The following is a 19,006-nucleotide window of genomic DNA, read 5'->3' as shown; positions in this document are numbered from 1 at the left end:
GGAAAAATTGGGGAAAAAATGGGGAATGGATGAGCCCCACCCCAGATGGATTTTTTTTGCGTGAAGCACTGACCACGGCGGCGAGCAGGAAGTGGTAGGGCAGGAATTGCAGGTGCAGAATTCCCCGGAACGCGGGCAGAGCCTGCAGCTCCAGGCCCTGGCTGTCGTAGACGTGGAGGAAGCGGCGCTGCGCCACCGCCAGCAGCGACTCGCAGTGCAGCCAGCTGTGTCACCAATGAGTGACATTGGTTAGTGACATCAATGAGTGACATTGGTTAGTGACATCAATGAGTGACATTGGTTAGTGACATCAATGAGTGACATTGGTTAATGACATCAATTAGTGACATTGGTTAGTGACATCAATTAGTGACATTGGTTATCGACATCAATGAGTGACATTGGTTAGTGACATCAATGAGTGACATTGGTTAGTGACATCAATTAGTGACATTGGTTATCGACATCAATTAGTGACATTGGTTAGTGACATCAATGAGTGACATTGGTTAATGACATCAATGAGTGACATTGGTTAGTGACATCAATGAGTGACATTGGTTAATGACATCAATGAGTGACATTGGTTAGTGACATCAATGAGTGACATTGGTTAATGACATCAATGAGTGACATTGGTTAATGACATCAATGAGTGACATTGGTTAGTGACATCAATTAGTGACATTGGTTATCGACATCAATTAGTGACATTGGTTAGTGACATCAATGAGTGACATTGGTTAATGACATCAATGAGTGACATTGGTTAGTGACATCAATGAGTGACATTGGTTAATGACATCAATGAGTGACATTGGTTAGTGACATCAATGAGTGACATTGGTTATCGACATCAATGAGTGACATTGATTATCGACATCAATTAGTGACATTGGTTAGTGACATCAATGAGTGACATTGGTTAATGACATCAATGAGTGACATTGGTTAATGACATCAATGAGTGACATTGGTTAATGACATCAATTAGTGACATTGGTTAATGACATCAATGAGTGACATTGGTTAATGACATCAATTAGTGACATTGGTTAGTGACATCAATGAGTGACATTGGTTAGTGACATCAATGAGTGACATTGGTTAATGACATCAATTAGTGACATTGGTTAATGACATCAATGAGTGACATTGGTTAGTGACATCAATTAGTGACATTGGTTAATGACATCAATGAGTGACATTGGTTAGTGACATCAATGAGTGACATTGGTTAGTGACATCAATGAGTGACATTGGTTAATGACATCAATTAGTGACATTGGTTAATGACATCAATGAGTGACATTGGTTAGTGACATCAATGAGTGACATTGGTTAATGACATCAATGAGTGACATTGGTTAGTGACATCAATGAGTGACATTGGTTAATGACATCAATGAGTGACATTGGTTAGTGACATCAATGAGTGACATTGGTTAATGACATCAATTAGTGACATTGGTTAATGACATCAATGAGTGACATTGGTTAGTGACATCAATTAGTGACATTGGTTAATGACATCAATGAGTGACATTGGTTAATGACATCAATGAGTGACATTGGTTAGTGACATCAATGAGTGACATTGGTTAACGACATCAATTAGTGACATTGGTTAACGACATCAATGAGTGACATTGGTTAACGACATCAATGAGTGACATTGGTTAATGACATCAATGAGTGACATTGGTTAATGACATCAATGAGTGACATTGGTTATCGACATCAATGAGTGACATTGGTTAATGACATCAATGAGTGACATTGGTTAGTGACATCAATGAGTGACATTGGTTAATGACATCAATGAGTGACATTGGTTAATGACATCAATGAGTGACATTGGTTAATGACATCAATGAGTGACATTGGTTAGTGACATCAATGAGTGACATTGGTTAATGACATCAATGAGTGACATTGGTTAATGACATCAATGAGTGACATTGGTTATCGACATCAATGAGTGACATTGGTTATCGACATCAATTAGTGACATTGGTTAATGACATCAATGAGTGACATTGGTTAATGACATCAATGAGTGACATTGGTTAGTGACATCAATGAGTGACATTGGTTAGTGACATCAATGAGTGACATTGGTTAGTGACATCAATGAGTGACATTGGTTAATGACATCAATGAGTGACATTGGTTAATGACATCAATGAGTGACATTGGTTAGTGACATCAATTAGTGACATTGGTTAGTGACATCAATGAGTGACATTGGTTAGTGACATCAATTAGTGACATTGGTTAATGACATCAATGAGTGACATTGGTTAGTGACATCAATTAGTGACATTGGTTAACGACATCAATGAGTGACATTGGTTAATGACATCAATGAGTGACATTGGTTAGTGACATCAATGAGTGACATTGGTTAATGACATCAATGAGTGACATTGGTTAGTGACATCAATGAGTGACATTGGTTAGTGACATCAATGAGTGACATTGGTTAATGACATCAATGAGTGACATTGGTTAGTGACATCAATGAGTGACATTGGTTAGTGACATCAATGAGTGACATTGGTTAGTGACATCAATGAGTGACATTGGTTAATGACATCAATGAGTGACATTGGTTAATGACATCAATGAGTGACATTGGTTAGTGACATCAATGAGTGACATTGGTTAATGACATCAATGAGTGACATTGGTTAGTGACATCAATGAGTGACATTGGTTAGTGACATCAATTAGCACAATATCATTAATTAGTGCAATCAGTGTCATTAATTAGTTCAGTGTCATTAATTAGTTCAGTGTCATTAATTCGCACAGTATTAATTAGTGCAATCAGTGTCATTAATGAGCACAATGTCATTAATTAGCACAGTGTCATTAATTAGAGCAGTGTCATTAATTAGCACAGTGTTATTAATTAGTGCAATCAGTGTCATTAATTAGCACAGTGTCATTAATTAGCACAGTGTCATTAATTAGTGCAGTGTCATTAATTAGTGTCATTAATTAGTACAATGTCATTAATTAGTGCAATCAGTGCCATTAATTAGCACAGTGTCATTAATTAGCACAATGTCATTAATTAGTGCAGTGTCATTAATTAGTGTCATTAGCACAATATCATTAATTAGTGCAACCAGTGTCATTAATTAGTGCAGTGTCATTAATTAGTGTTATTAATTAGCACAATGTCATTAATTAGCACAGTGTCATTAATTAGAGCAGTGTCATTAATTAGCACAGTGTTATTAATTAGTGCAATCAGTGTCATTAATTAGTTCAGTGTCATTAATTAGCACAGTGTCATTAATTAGCACAGTGTCATTAATTAGTGCAATCAGTGTCATTAATTAGTTCAGTGTCATTAATGAGCACAATGTCATTAATTAGCACAGTGTCATTAATTAGCACAGTGTCATTAATTAGTGCAGTGTCATTAATTAGCACAATATCATTAATTAGTGCAACCAGTGTCATTAATTAGCACAGTGTCATTAATTAGTGCAGTGTCATTAATTAGTGCAGTGCCATTAATGAGCACAGTGTCATTAATGAGCACAATGTCATTAATTAGCACAGTGTCATTAATTAGCACAGTGTCATTAATTAGCGCAGTGTTATTAATTAGTGCAATCAGTGTCATTAATTAGCACAGTGTCATTAATTAGCACAGTGTCATTAATTAGCACAGTGTTATTAATTAGAGCCATTAATTAGAGCCATTAATTAGAGCCATTAGAGCAATTAACGACAGGCAGGCGTCGTTAACGAACATTAACGAGAGGGGAACGACGGTTTGGGGGAAAATGGGGATTTTGGGGGAAAAAATGGGGATTTTTGGGGAAAAATGGGGATTTTTGGGGGAAAATATGGGAATATTTTGGGGGAAAAATATGAGATTTTTGGGGGAAAAAATTGGAATTTTGGGGAAAAAAGGGAGATTTTGGGGAAAAAAATGGGGATTTTGGGGAAAAAAGGGGATTTTTGGGGAGAAAATGGGGATTTTTGGGGAAAAATATGAGATTTTGGGGGGAAAAAATTGGAATTTTTTGGGGGAAAAATATGAGATTTTTGGGGGAAAAAATTGGAATTTTGGGGAAAAAAAAGGAGATTTTGGGGAAAAAAATGGGGATTTTGGAGAAAAAAGGGGATTTTTGGGGAAAAAAGGGGAATTTTTGGGGAAAAAAGGGGAATTTTTGGGGAAAAAATGGGGATTTTTGGGGAAAAAAGGAGATTTTGGGGAAAAAATGGGAATTTTTGGGGAAAAATGGGGTTTTGGAGGAAAAATGGGAATTTTTGGGGAAAAATGGGAATTTTTAGGGAAAAAAATGAGATTTTTGGGGAAAAAAATGGGAATTTTTTGGGGAAAAAATGGGGATTTGGTGGAAAAATGGGAATTTTTGGGGAAAAATTGAGATTTTGGGGGAAAAATTGAGATTATGGGGAAGAAAATGGGGATTTGGGGGAAAAAATGGAATTTTTGGGAGAAAAAATGGAGATTTTGGGGAAAAAATGGGATTTTTTTGGGAAAAAAAATGGGAATTTTTTAGGGAAAAATGGGGTTTTGGAGAAAAATGGAGATTTTGGGGGAAAAAATGGGGATTTTTTGGGGGAAAAGGATTTTGGGGAAAAAGCAATGGGAATTTTTGGGGAAAAAAGGAGATTTTTGGGGGAAAAAAAGGAGATTTTGGGGGAAAAAATGGGGATTTTTTTGGGGATAAATGGGGATTTTTAGGGGGAAATAAAAGATTTTAAAGGGGAAAAAGGAGATTTTTTTGGGGGGGGGGGAAATGGGGATTTTTTAGGGGGGAGAAATTGGAATTTTTCGAGGGGAAAAAAAAAGGGATTTTTAGAGGGGAAATTGGGGATTTTAGGGAAAAAAAACACGGGAATTTTGGGGGGGGGGGGAGGGAGGGGGGGAAAGAAAAATAAGAATTTTGTGGGGAAAAAAAATGATCCCAGTCCCCTCCCAGTTTATCCCAGTGCTCCCCAGTTCCCTCCCAGTCCCCTCCCAGTTTATCCCAGTGCTCCCCAGTTCCCTCCCAGTCCCCTCCCAGTTTATCCCAGTGCTCCCCAGTTCCCTCCCAGTCCCCTCCCAGTTTATCCCAGTGCTCCCCAGTTCCCTCCCAGTCCCCTCCCAGTTTATCCCAGTGCTCCCCAGTTCCCTCCCAGTCCCCTCCCAGTTTATCCCAGTGCTCCCCAATTCCCTCCCAGTCCCCTCCCAGTTTATCCCAGTGCTCCCCAATTCCCTCCCAGTCCCCTCCCAGTTTATCCCAGTCTCTCCCAATCCCCTCCCAGTCCCCCCCCAGTCTCTCCCAATCCCCCCCAGTGCCCCCCAATCTCTCCCAATCCCCTCCCAGTCCATTCCCAGTGCTCCCAGTCCCCCCCCAGTGCCCCCCAGTGTCTCCCAATCCCCTCCCAGTCCATTCCCAGTCTCCCCCAATCCCCTCCCAGTCCATTCCCAGTGCTCCCAATCTCCTCCCAGTGCCCCCCAGTCGCTCCCAATCCCCTCCCAGTCCATTCCCAGTGCTCCCAATCCCCTCCCAGTCCATTCCCAGTGCTCCCAGTCCATTCCCAGTGCTCCCAATCCCCTCCCAGTCCCCCCCCAGTAGCTCCCAGTCCCACCAGAGGTCCCGCACTGGTTCCATGGTGCTGAACTCGCACAGGAGGCGCCGCTGGGCCCAGTCCAGGGCGGCCACGTGACCACGGAGCCCTCCCAGTAACAGGTGCCTGTGGGACTGGGAGTGAACTGGGAGCACTGGGAGGGGACTGAGGGGCGTTGGGAGGGACTGGGAGTGAACTGGGAGGGGATTGGGGGGCACTGGGAGCACTGGGAGGGGACTGGGAGTGAACTGGGAGGGACTGGGAGGGGATTGGGGGGCACTGGGAGTGAACTGGGAGCACTGGGAGGGGACTGGGAGTGAACTGGGAGGGACTGGGAGGGGATTGGGGGGCACTGGGAGGGGACTGGGAGTGAACTGGGAGGGACTGGGAGGGGATTGGGGGGCACTGGGAGGGGACTGGGAGTGAACTGGGAGGGACTGGGAGGGGATTGGGGGGCACTGGGAGGGGACTGGGAGTGAACTGGGAGCCCCAGTCCAGGGCGGCCACGTGACCACGGAGCCCTCCCAGTAACAAGTGCCTGTGGGACTGGGAATGAACTGGGAGCACTGGGAGGGGACTGGGAGTGAACTGGGAGCACTGGGAGGGGACTGGGAGTGAACTGGGAGCACTGGGAGGGACCGGAACAGAATGAGAGGCAACTGGGAGGGAAGCAGTCCATACCAGTCCGTACTGGTCTGTACTGGTTTACAGTGGTCTATAGCGCTCCGTACTGGTTTGTACTGGTCTGTACTGGTTTACCGTGGTCTGTAAGCACTCTGTACTGGTTTGTACTGGTTTATAGTGGTCCATACTGGTTTCTAATGGTCCGTACTGGTTTGTTCTGGTCCGTACGGGTTTAAACCCGTCCGTACTGGTTTGTACTGATTTATAGTGGTTTATACTGGTCTGTACTGGTTTGCACTGGTTTATACTGGTCCGTACTGGTTTAAACCACTCCGTTCTGGTTTGTACTGGTTTATAGTGGTTTATACTGGTCCATACTGGTTTCTAATGGACCGTACTGGTTTGTACTGGTCTGTACTCGTTTAAACCAGTCCGTACTGGTTTGTACTGACTTATAGTAGTTTATACTGGTCTGTACTGGTTTCTAATGGTCCGTACTGGTTTGTATTGGTTTGCACTGGTTTGTACTGGTCCGTACTGGTTTAAACCAGTCCATTCTGGTTTGTACTGATTTATGGTGGTTTACACTGGTCTGTACTGGTTTCTAATGGTCTGTACTGGTTTAAACCAGTCTGTACTGGTTTGTACTGATGTATAGTGGTTTATACTGGTCTTTACTGGTTTAAACCAGTTTGTACCGGTCTGTAGTGGTTTCTAGCGGTCCGTACTGGTCTGTACTGGTCTGTACTGGTCTGCACTGGTCTGTAATGGTCCGTACTGGTCCGTGCTGGTCTGTACTGGTCTGCACTGGTTTGTACTGGCTTGTACTAGTCTGCACTGGTCTGTACTGGTCCGTACTGGTCTGTACTTGTTTGTATTAGTCTGCACTGGTCTATAATGGTCCGTACTGGTTTGTACTGGTCTGCACTGGTCTGTAATGGTCCGTACTGGTCCGCACTGGTCTGTACTGGTCTGTACTAGTCTGCACTGGTCCGTAATGGTCCATACTGGTCCGTACTGGTCCGTACTGGTTTGTACTGGTTTGTACTGGTCCGTACTGGTTTGTACTGGTTTGTACTGGTCCGTACTGGTCCGTACTGGTTTGTACTGGTCCGTACTGGTCTGTACTGGTTTGTACTGGTCCGTACTGGTCCGTACTGGTCCGTACTGGTCCGTACTGGTCCGTACTGGTCTGTACTGGTCCGTACTGGTCCGTACTGGTTTGTACTGGTCTGTACTGGTTTGTACTGGTTTGTACTGGTCCGCACTGGTCCGTACTGGTTTGTACTGGTCCGTACTGGTTTGTACTGGTCTGTACTGGTTTGTACTGGTCCGTACTGGTCCGTACTGGTTTGTACTGGTCCGTACTGGTTTGTACTGGTCCGTACTGGTCTGTACTGGTCTGCACTGGTCTGTAATGGTCCGTACTGGTCCATACTGGTCCGTACTGGTCCGTACTGGTTTGTACTGGTGCTCACCTGCCGTTGCGGGTGTAATCCAACCGGTAGGGCCCGAACTGCTCCAGGCGCAGCTCAAAGTGCTGGGAACCCAAAATTCACAAAATCCAACCCAAAATCCACCCCAAAATCCACCCCAAAATTCACAAAATCCAACCCAAAATCCACCCCAAAATTCACCCCAAAATTCACAAAATCCAACCCAAAATCCACCCCAAAATTCACAAAATTCACCCCAAAATCCACCCCAAAATTCACAAATTTCACCCCAAAATCCACCCCAAAATCCACAAATTTCACCCTAAAATCCACCCCAAAATTCACCCCAAAATTCACACAATTCACCCCTAAATTTACCCCAAATTTCACAAATTTCACCACAAAATCCACCCGAAAATCCACCCAATCCACCCCAAAATCCACCCCAAAATTCACAAAATCCACCCCAAAATCCACCCCAAAATCCACAAATTTCACCCCAAAATCCACAAAATTCACCCATTTCTCTCCCAAAAATCCCCATTTTTCTCCCCAAAATCCCCTTTTTTTTCCCAAAATCCCCATTTTTGACAAAAATTCCCATTTTCTTTGCCCAAAACCCCCTTTTTTCCCCCATTTTTTTCTCCCCAAAACCCCCGTTTTTCTCCCCATTTTCCCCCAAAAATCCCCCCCTTTTTTTTTCCCAAAATCCCCATTTTTATCCCCATTTTTTTCCCCAAATCCCCCATTTTTTTCTCCCCCAAACCCCCTTTAATTTGATTTTTTTTGCCCAAAATCCCCCATTTTTTTCCCCCCAAACCCCAGGTTTTTTTTACCCAAAATCCCCTTTTTTCTCCCCTTTTTTTCCCCAAACCCCAGGTTTTTTTCCCCAAATCCCCCATTTTTTCCTTCCCCAAATCCCCCTTTAAGTTTTTTTTTTTTGCCCAAATCCCCCCATTTTTCTCTCCCCAAATCCCCCTTTAAGTTTTTTTTTTTTTGCCCAAAATCCCCGTTTTTCTCCCCATTTTTTTCCCCAAATCCCCCATTTTTTTCTCCCCCAAACCCCCTTTAATTTGATTTTTTTTGCCCAAAATCCCCCATTTTTTTTCCCCAAAACCCCAGGATTTTTTTCCCCAAAATCCCCTTTTTTCTCCCCGTTTTTTTGCCCAAATCCCCCCATTTTTTCTCTCCCCAAATCCCCTTTAATTTGATTTTTTTTCCCCAAAACCCCAGGATTTTTTGCCCAAAATCCCCTTTTTTCTTCCCTTTTTTTTACCAAATCCCAGGTTTTTTTTCCCCAAATCCCCCATTTTTTTCTCCCCCAAACCCCCTTTAATTTGATTTTTTTTGCCCAAAATCCCCCATTTTTTCCCCCCAAACCCCAGGTTTTTTTTACCCAAAATCCCCTTTTTTCTCCCCTTTTTTTTCCCCAAACCCCAGTTTTTTTTCCCCAAATCCCCCCATTTTTCTCTCCCCAAATCCCCCTTTAAGTTTTTTTTTTTTTTGCCCCAAATCCCCGTTTTTCTCCCCATTTTTTTCCCCAAATCCCCCATTTTTTTCTCCCCCAAACCCCCTTTAATTTGATTTTTTTTGCCCAAAATCCCCCATTTTTTTCCCCCAAAACCCCAGGTTTTTTTTACCCAAAATCCCCTTTTTTCTCCCCTTTTTTTCCCCAAACCCCAGTTTTTTTTCCCCAAATCCCCCCATTTTTCTCTCCCCAAATCCCCCTTTAAGTTTTTATTTTTTTTCCCCAAATCCCCCCATTTTTCTCCCCCAAACCCCCTTTAATTTGATTTTTTTTTTGCCCCAAATCCCCGTTTTTCTCCCCATTTTTTTCCCCAAATCCCCCATTTTTTTCTCCCCCAAACCCCCTTTAATTTGATTTTTTTTTCCCCAAAATCCCCCATTTTTTTTCCCCAAAACCCCAGGATTTTTTCCCCAAAATCCCCTTTTTTCTCCCCATTTTTTTGCCCAAACCCCAGGTTTTTTTGCCCAAATCCCCCGTTTTTCTCTCCCCCAAATCCCCCTTTAGTTTATTTTTTATTTTTTGCCCCAAATCCCCTTTTTTGGCCCCATTTTTCCCCACCTTGCAGGCACTGCTGATGTCCACGGCCTCGGCGATTTCCTGCTGTGAGATCCTGCAGCTGTCCTGGCCCGGATCTGCCTCCAGGAACCTGCCAAAAAATCCCCCAAAATCATCCCAAAAAATCACCCAAAATCACCCCAAAAATCACCCCAAAAAATGACCCAAAAATCCCCCAAAATCACCCCAAAAAATCCCCCAAAATCATCCAAAAAAATCACCCAAAATCACCCAAAATCACCCCAAAAAATCCCAAAAAATCACCCAACAATGACCCAAAAATCACCCCAAAAAATCCCCCAAAATCATCCCAAAAAATCCCAAAAAATCACCCAAAATCACCCCAAAAAATCCCCCAAAATCATCCCAAAATCACCCCAAAAAATCCCAAAAAATCACCCAACAATGACCCAAAAATCACCCCAAAAAATCCCCCAAAATCATCCCAAAAAATCCCAAAAAATCACCCAAAATCACCCCAAAAAATCCCCCAAAATCATCCCAAAAAATCACCCAAAATCACCCAAAATCACCCCAAAAAATCCCCCAAAATCATCCCAAAATCACCCCAAAAAATCCCAAAAAATCACCCAACAATGACCCAAAAATCACCCCAAAAAATCCCCCAAAATCATCCCAAAAAATCCCAAAAAATCACCCAAAATCACCCCAAAAAATCCCCCAAAATCACCCCAAAAAATCCCCCAAAATCATCCCAAAAAATCCCAAAAAATCACCCAAAATCACCCCAAAAAATCCCCCAAAATCATCCCAAAAAATCACCCAAAATCACCCCAAAAAATCCCCCAAAATCATCCCAAAATCACCTCAAAAAATCCCAAAAAATCACCCCAAAAAATCCCCCAAAATCATCCCAAAATCACCCAAAAAAATCCCCCAAAATCATCCCAAAATCACTCCAAAAAATCACCCAAAAATGACCCAAAAATCACCCCAAAAAATCCCAAAAAACACCCCAAAATCACCCAAAAAATCCCCCAAAATCACCCAAAAATCACCCCAAAATCACCCAAAAAATCCCCCAAAATCACCCAAAAATCACCCCAAAAAATCCCCCAAAATCATCCCAAAAAAATAACCCAAAAATGACCCAAAAATCACCCCAAAAAATCCCAAAAAATCACCCAAAATCACCCCAAAAAATCCCCCAAAATCATCCCAAAATCACCTCAAAAAATCCCAAAAAATCACCCCAAAAAATCCCCCAAAATCATCCCAAAATCACCCAAAAAATCCCCCAAAATCATCCCAAAATCACTCCAAAAAATCACCCCAAAATGACCCAAAAATCACCCCAAAAAATCCACAAAAATCACCCCAAAAAATCCCAAAAAACACCCCAAAATCACCCAAAAAATCCCCCAAAATCACCCAAAAATCACCCCAAAAAATCCCCCAAAATCATCCCAAAATCACCCCAAAAAAATAACCCAAAAATGACCCAAAATCACCCCAAAAAATCCCCCAAAATCATCCCAAAATCACCCCAAAAAAATAACCCAAAAATGACCCAAAAATCACCCCAAAAAATCCCAAAAAATCACCCCAAAATGACCCAAAAATCCCCCAAAATCACCCCAAAAAATCCCCCAAAATCACCCCAAAAATCACCCCAAAATCACCCAAAAAATCCCCCAACAATGACCCAAAAATCACCCCAAAAAATCCCCCAAAATCATCCCAAAAAATCCCAAAAAATCACCCAAAATCACCCCAAAAAATCCCCCAAAATCATCCCAAAAAATCCCAAAAAATCACCCAAAATCACCCCAAAAAATCCCCCAAAATCATCCCAAAATCACCTCAAAAAATCCCAAAAAATCACCCCAAAAAATCCCCCAAAATCATCCCAAAATCACCCAAAAAAATCCCCCAAAATCATCCCAAAATCACTCCAAAAAATCACCCAAAAATGACCCAAAAATCACCCCAAAAAATCCCAAAAAACACCCCAAAATCACCCAAAAAATCCCCCAAAATCACCCAAAAATCACCCCAAAATCACCCAAAAAATCCCCCAAAATCACCCAAAAATCACCCCAAAAAATCCCCCAAAATCATCCCAAAAAAATAACCCAAAAATGACCCAAAAATCACCCCAAAAAATCCCAAAAAATCACCCCAAAATGACCCAAAAATCCCCCAAAATCACCCCAAAAAAACCCCCAAAATCACCCCAAAAATCACCCCAAAATCACCCAAAAAATCCCCCAAAATCACCCAAAAATCACCCCAAAAAATCCCAAAAAATCACCCAAAAAAATCCCGCAAAATCACCCCAAAAAATCCCAAATCACCCAAAAATGACCCAAAAATGACCCAAAAATGACCCAAAATCACCCAAAATCACCCCAAAAAATCCCAGAAAATCCCCCAAAAAATCCCCCAAAATCACCCCAAAAAATCACCCCAAAAAATCACCCCAAAAAATCACCCAAAAATGACCCAAAAATCCCAAAAACTCACCCCAAAAAATCCCCAAAAATGACCCAAAAATCACCTCAAAAAATCCCAAAAAATCACCCCAAAATGACCCAAAAATCCCCCAAAATCACCCCAAAAAATCCCCCAAAATCACCCCAAAAATCACCCCAAAATCACCCAAAAAATCCCCCAAAATCACCCAAAAATCACCCCAAAAAATCCCAAAAAATCACCCAAAAAAATCCCGCAAAATCACCCCAAAAAATCCCAAATCACCCAAAAATGACCCAAAAATGACCCAAAATCACCCAAAATCACCCCAAAAAATCCCAGAAAATCCCCCAAAAAATCCCCCAAAATCACCCCAAAAAATCACCCCAAAAAATCACCCCAAAAAATCACCCAAAAATGACCCAAAAATCCCAAAAACTCACCCCAAAAAATCCCCAAAAATGACCCAAAAATCACCCCAAAAAATCACCCAAAATCACCCAAAAAATCACCCCAAAAAAATGACCCAAAAATGACCCAAAAAATCCCAAAAAAATCCCAAAAAATCACCCCCAAAAATTCCCCAAAATGACCCAAAAATCACCCCAAAAAATCCACAAAAATCACCCAAAAATCCACAAAAATCACCCCAAAAATCCCCAAAAAATCCCCAAATGTCACCCAAAAAATCCCCAAAAAAATCCCCAAAAAATCCCCAAAAAATCCCCCCAAAAATTCCCAAAAAATCCCCAAAAAAATTCCCCCAGAAATCACCCAAAAATGACCCAAAAAATCCCAAAAAACATCCCCCAAAAAATCCCCAGCAAAATTCCCCCAAAAATCGCCCAAAAAATCCCCAAAAAATCCCCAAAAAAATCCCCCAAAAAATCCAAAGAGTCCAAGAAAATTCCCAAGAATTCCCTAAAAAATTCCCCCAAAATATCCCAAAAAATTGCCAAAAATCCCCCAAAATCCCAATATTCCCAAAAATTCCCCAAAAATTGCCCAAAAATTCCCCCGAAATTCTCCACAAACATTTCCCAAAAAAAAAAAAAAATCCCGAAAAATTCCACAAAAAATTCCCCAAAAAATTCCCAAAAATTCCCCAAAACCACAAATACCAAAATCCCCCCCCCCCCCCAAAAAAAAGCCCAAAAAACCTCAAAAATTCCCACAAAATTCCCAAAAAATTCCCCCAAAAAATCCCCAAAATTCCCAAAAAATTCCCCCCCAAAAACCCCAGGAATTTGGGACCATTTGGGGCCCCCCCGGGAGATTTTGGGGTTTCTTGATGGAACTTTGGGGGATTTTTTGGGACATTCCCGAGGGAAATTTTTGGGATTTTTTTGGGGATTTGGGATGGAAATTTTTGGGATTTTTGGGGATCTGTGATGGAATTTTTGGGAATCTTGGGGATCTGGGATGGAATTTTTGGGGATCTGGGATGGAATTTTTGGGATTATTTGAGGATCTGGGATGGAAATTTTGGGATTTTTGGGGATCTGGGATGGAATTTTTGGGATTTTTGGGGATCTGTGATGGAATTTTTGGGAATCTTGGGGATCTGGGATGGAATTTTTGGGATTATTTGAGGATCTGGGATGGAAATTTTGGGATTTTTGGGGATCTGGGATGGAATTTTTGGGATTATTTGAGGATCTGGGATGGAATTTTTGGGATTTTTTAGGGATCTAGGATGGAATTTTTGGGATTTTTGGGGATCTGGGATGGAATTTTTGGGATTTTTGGGGATCTGGGATGGAATTTTTGGGATCTTTGGGGATCTGGGATGGAATTTTTGGGATTTTTGGGGATCTGGGATGGAATTTTTGGGATCTTTGAGGATCTGGGATGGAATTTTTGGGATTTTTTGAGGATCTGGGATGGAAATTTTGGGATCTTTGGGGATCTGGGATGGAAATTTTGGGATTTTTGGGGATCTGGGATGGAAATTTTGGGATTTTTGGGGATCTGGGATGGAATTTTTGGGATTTTTGGGGATCTGTGATGGAATTTTTGGGATCTTTGGGGATCTGGGATGGAATTTTTGGGATTTTTGGGGATCTGGGATGGAATTTTTGGGATCTTTGAGGATCTGGGATGGAATTTTTGGGATTATTTGAGGATCTGGGATGGAATTTTTGGGATCTTTGAGGATCTGGGATGGAATTTTTGGGATTATTTGAGGATCTGGGATGGAATTTTTGGGATCTTTGAGGATCTGGGATGGAATTTTTGGGATTTTTTGAGGATCTGGGATGGAAATTTTGGGATCTTTGGGGATCTGGGATGGAATTTTTGGGATTTTTGGGGATCTGGGATGGAATTTTTGGGGCTCTGGGATGGAATTTTTGGGATTTTTGAGGATCTGTGATGGAATTTTTGGGATTTTTTGGGGATCTGGGATGGAAATTTTGGGATTTTTGAGGATCTGGGATGGAATTTTTGGGATTTTTTGAGGATCTGGGATGGAAATTTTGGGATCTTTGGGGATCTGGGATGGAAATTTTGGGATTTTTGGGGATCTGGGATGGAAATTTTGGGATTTTTGGGGATCTGGGATGGAATTTTTGGGATTATTTGAGGATCTGGGATGGAATTTTTGGGATTTTTTGGGGCTCTGTGATGAAATTTTTGGGATTTTTGGGGATCTGGGATGGAATTTTTGGGATTTTTGAGGATCTGGGATGGAATTTTTGGGATTTTTTGGGGCTCTGGGATGGAATTTTTGGGATTTTTTGAGGATCTGGGATGGAAATTTTGGGATTTTTGAGGATCTGGGATGGAATTTTTGGGATTTTTGGGGATCTGGGATGGAATTTTTGGGATTTTTTGGGGCTCTGTGATGAAATTTTTGGGATTTTTGGGGATCTGGGATGGAATTTTTGGGATTTTTTGAGGATCTGGGATGGAATTTTTGGGATTTTTTTGGGGTGGTTTTTTTTGTTTTTTTTTCTTTTGTTTTGTTTTGTTTTTTTGGGGGTGTTTTTTTTGGGGTGTTTTTTTTGGGAAGGTTTTTTTGGGAAGGTTTTTTTTGGGAGGTTTTTTTTGGGAAGGTTTTTTCAGGGGAAGTTTTTTGGTGAGGTTTTTTTGGGGGTTTTTTTTGTTTTTTTTTGTTTTGTTTTGTTTTTTTGGGGTGTTTTTTTGGGAAGGTTTTTTTTGGGAAGGTTTTTTTTGGGAAGGTTTTTTTTGGGAGGTTTTTTCAGGGGAGGTTTTTTGGGGGGTTTTTTTTGTTTTGTTTTGTTTTTTTTGGTGTTTTTTTTTTGGGAAGGTTTTTTTTGGGAGGTTTTTTCAGGGGAGGTTTTTTGGGGTTTTTTTTTTGTTTTTTTTGTTTGTTTTGGTTTTTTTGGGGTTTTTTTTTGGGAAGGTTTTTTTTGGGAAGGTTTTTTTTTGGGAGGTTTTTTCAGGGGAAGTTTTTTGGTGAGGTTTTTTTGGGGTTTTTTTTTGTTTTTTTTGTTTTGTTTTGTTTTTTTTTCGGATGTTTTTTTTGGGAAGGTTTTTTTTGGGAAGGTTTTTTTTGGGAAGGTTTTTTCAGGGGAGGTTTTTTGGGGGAGGTTTTTTGGGGGAGGTTTTTTTTGGGGTGTTTATTTTTTTGGTTTTTTTTTTGGGGGGTGTTTATTTTGGGTTTTTTTTGGGGTTTTTTTTTTTGGGGGTGTTTTTTTTGGGGTGTTTTTTTTGGGAAGGTTTTTTTTGGGAAGGTTTTTTCAGGGGAGGTTTTTTGGGGGAGGTTTTTTTTGGGGTGTTTATTTTTTTGGTTTTTTTTTTGGGGGGTGTTTATTTTGGGTTTTTTTTGGGGTTTTTTTTTTTGGGGGTGTTTTTTTTGGGGTGTTTTTTTTGGGAAGGTTTTTTTTGGGAAGGTTTTTTCAGGGGAGGTTTTTTCAGGGGAGGTTTTTTTTGGTTTTTTTTTTTTGGGAAGGTTTTTTTTGGGAAGGTTTTTTTTGGGAAGGTTTTTTCAGGGGAGGTTTTTTTTGGGGTGTTTATTTTTTTGGTTTTTTTTTTGGGGGGTGTTTATTTTGGGTTTTTTTGGGGTTTTTTTTTTTGGGGGTGTTTTTTTTGGGAAGGTTTTTTTTGGGAAGGTTTTTTTCAGGGGAGGTTTTTTCAGGGGAGGTTTTTTTTGGTTTTTTTTTTTTTGGTGGTGTTTTTTTTGGGAAGGTTTTTTTTGGGAAGGTTTTTTTCAGGGGAGGTTTTTTGGGGGAGGTTTTTTTTGGGGTGTTTATTATTTTTTTGGGGGGTTCCTCACCCCGGTTCCTCGGGCAGGAGCGGTTCCCATCTCGCCGCCTTTTCCGCCGCCGAATTTTCCCGATTTTCCAAATTTTTCAGGTGCCAGCGGAGCCGGGGGGCGACGGCGCGGGGCTGGGGAAAGGGGAGAGGTGAAAAAAAAAAAAAAATCACCCAAAATTTCACCTCCCCCAAATCCTCCAAAATTCCACCCCAATCCCCCTAAATTTCACCCAAGTTCCCCAAAATTTCACCCCGTAATCTCTCCAAATTTCACCCCCAAATTCCACTCAAATCCCCCAAAATTCCACCCCCAAATGCCCCAAAATTCCACCCCAAAATCCCCCAAAATTTTCACCCCAAAATTCCACCCAAATCCCCCTAAATTTCACCCAAGTTCCCCAAAATTTCACCCCGTAATCTCTCCAAATTTCACCCCCAAATCCCCCAAAATTCCACCCCCAAATCCCCCAAAATTCCACCCAAATCCCACAAAATTTCACCCCCAAAAGCCAAAATTTCACCCTGAAATCCCCCAAAATTTTCACCCCAAATCCCCCGAAATTTCCCCCCAAAATTTTCACCCTAATATCCCCCAAAAATTTCATCCCAAAATTTCTCCCCAAATCCCCCAAGATTTCACCCAAATTCCACAAATCCCCCAGAATTCCCTCAAATTTCACCCAAATCCCCCCGAATTTCACCCAAATTCCCTCAAATTTCCCCAAATTGCATCTAAATTTCACCCAAATTCCGCCCATTTCTCCCAAAATCTCCCCAGGGACCCCCAAAATCCCCTCATGGACCCCAAAATCTCCTCAGGGACCCCAGAATCTCCTCAGGGACCCCCAAAATCCCCTCAGGATCCCAAAATCTCCTCAGGGACCCCCAAAATCCCCTCAGGATCCCAAAATCTCCTCAGGGACCCCCAAACACCCTCAGAATCCCAAAATCCCCTCAGGATCCCAAAATCCCTTCAGGGACCCCCAAAATCCCCTCATGGATCCCAAAATCCCCTCAGGGACCCCCAAACACCCTCAGAATCCCAAAATCCCCTCAGGATCCCAAAATCCCTTCAGGGACCCCCAAAATCCCCTCATGGATCCCAAAATCCCCTCAGGGACCCCCAAACACCCTCAGAATCCCAAAATCCCCTCAGGATCCCAAAATCCCCTCAGGGACCCCCAAACACCCTCAGAATCCCAAAATCCCCTCAGGATCCCAAAATCCCTTCAGGGACCCCCAAAATCCCCTCATGGATCCCAAAATCCCCTCAGGGACCCCCAAACACCCTCAGAATCCCAAAATCCCCTCAGGATCCCAAAATCTCCTCAGGGACCCCCAAAATCCCCTCAGGATCCCAAAATCCCATCAGGATCCCAAAATCCCCTCAGGGACCCCCAAAAGTCCCTCAGAATCCCAAAATCCCCTCATGGATCCCAAAATCTCCTCAGGGACCCCCAAAATCCCCTCATGGATCCCAAAATCCCATCAGGATCCCAAAATCCCCTCAGGGACCCCCAAAATTCCCTCAGAATCCCAAAATCCCCTCATGGATCCCAAAATCTCCTCAGGGACTCCTCAGAATCCTTCAGGTTCCCAACATCTCCTCAGGCAACCCCCAAATCCCCTCAGGATACCAAAATTCCCTCCGGGACTCCACAAAATCTTCTAAACGACCCCTAAACGCCCTCAGGATCCCTAAATCCCCTCAGGGAACCCCCCAGAATCCACTCAGCCCCCCCCAAATCCCCTCAGGGACCCCACCCCAAACCCCCCCAGGATCCCAAAATCCTCTCAAGAACCCCCAAATCCCCTCAGGGACCCCCCGCTCTTTACCTCTTTCTCCTCCGCGCCCCGCAGGAACCGCTTCACTCTGGGACGCGGCACCGGCGCCGGCCCGGGGAACGGGTCCTTCCTCTGCAGGAAAAGCGGGAATGAGGCCGGAATCTCCCAAAAATCACTCGGGGATCCCCAAAACCCTCCCCGAGACCCCCAAATTTGGGGGAATTTTTCCCCCGTCCCCTCACTCACCCCGGACACGCCGCCGTCCATCGCCGCCACGCGGAGAAGCCACACCTACTTCCGGGTGAGGAACCAATCGGATTGAAGGGCGGGCAAAGCGTGGCCAATCAGAGCGAAGCGGCGCGGGAAGGGGTGGAGGGCGGAGCCGCCATCTTGATATAGGGCGTAGCGGGCACTGAATAAAGCGCGGGCGCCATCTTTGTTGTGGGCGGCGCCATCTTTGTTGTGGGCGGCGCCATCTTTGCTGTGGGCGCACAGAAGTGGGGGGCGTGGGAGCCGCCATCTTTGTTGAGGGCAAATCGCTGTACGGCACTTCCGGGCCCGCTCTCCCAAATTTTGGGGCGTCCCAAATTCCCATTTTTCCCCCCCCCCCAAGAAGCGATTCCCCCCCTCCCAAACCCCTCCTTTCGTTCTGAAATTAACTCTTCCTCCCAAAATACCGACGTTTATTCCTCACAAAGACGCTATTTTCTCCCTGGAATAAAATCTGCTTTTATTCCCTAAAAATTCCACGTGGATTTCTCCAAATTTTTATTCCCAAAAATTTTTATTTTCCCCAAAATTCAGCTTTATTTCCCAC

At 42.8% G+C, this 19,006-nt stretch overlaps 1 protein-coding gene across 1 annotated transcript in view; it reads right to left on the bottom strand.

Annotated features, from left to right (window-relative positions):
* The window catches only part of WDR46 (WD repeat domain 46), a 36,846-nt gene extending 18,390 nt beyond the window's left edge, over positions 1-18,456 (bottom strand). The window contains 7 exon segments of the mRNA XM_062512254.1: positions 74-224; positions 5,626-5,730; positions 7,707-7,768; positions 9,751-9,838; positions 16,424-16,536; positions 18,241-18,321; positions 18,436-18,456. Coding sequence (XP_062368238.1) covers positions 74-224; positions 5,626-5,730; positions 7,707-7,768; positions 9,751-9,838; positions 16,424-16,536; positions 18,241-18,321; positions 18,436-18,456 — 621 coding nt within the window.
* Between the last annotated feature and the right edge of the window lie 550 nt (positions 18,457-19,006).

This window comes from Cinclus cinclus, chromosome 35, assembly GCF_963662255.1.
Source record: "Cinclus cinclus chromosome 35, bCinCin1.1, whole genome shotgun sequence".
NCBI classification, from domain to species: domain Eukaryota; kingdom Metazoa; phylum Chordata; class Aves; order Passeriformes; family Cinclidae; genus Cinclus; species Cinclus cinclus.
The sequence above is the reverse complement of the archived record's forward strand: the minus strand, read 5'-3'. Positions and strand labels throughout refer to the sequence as shown.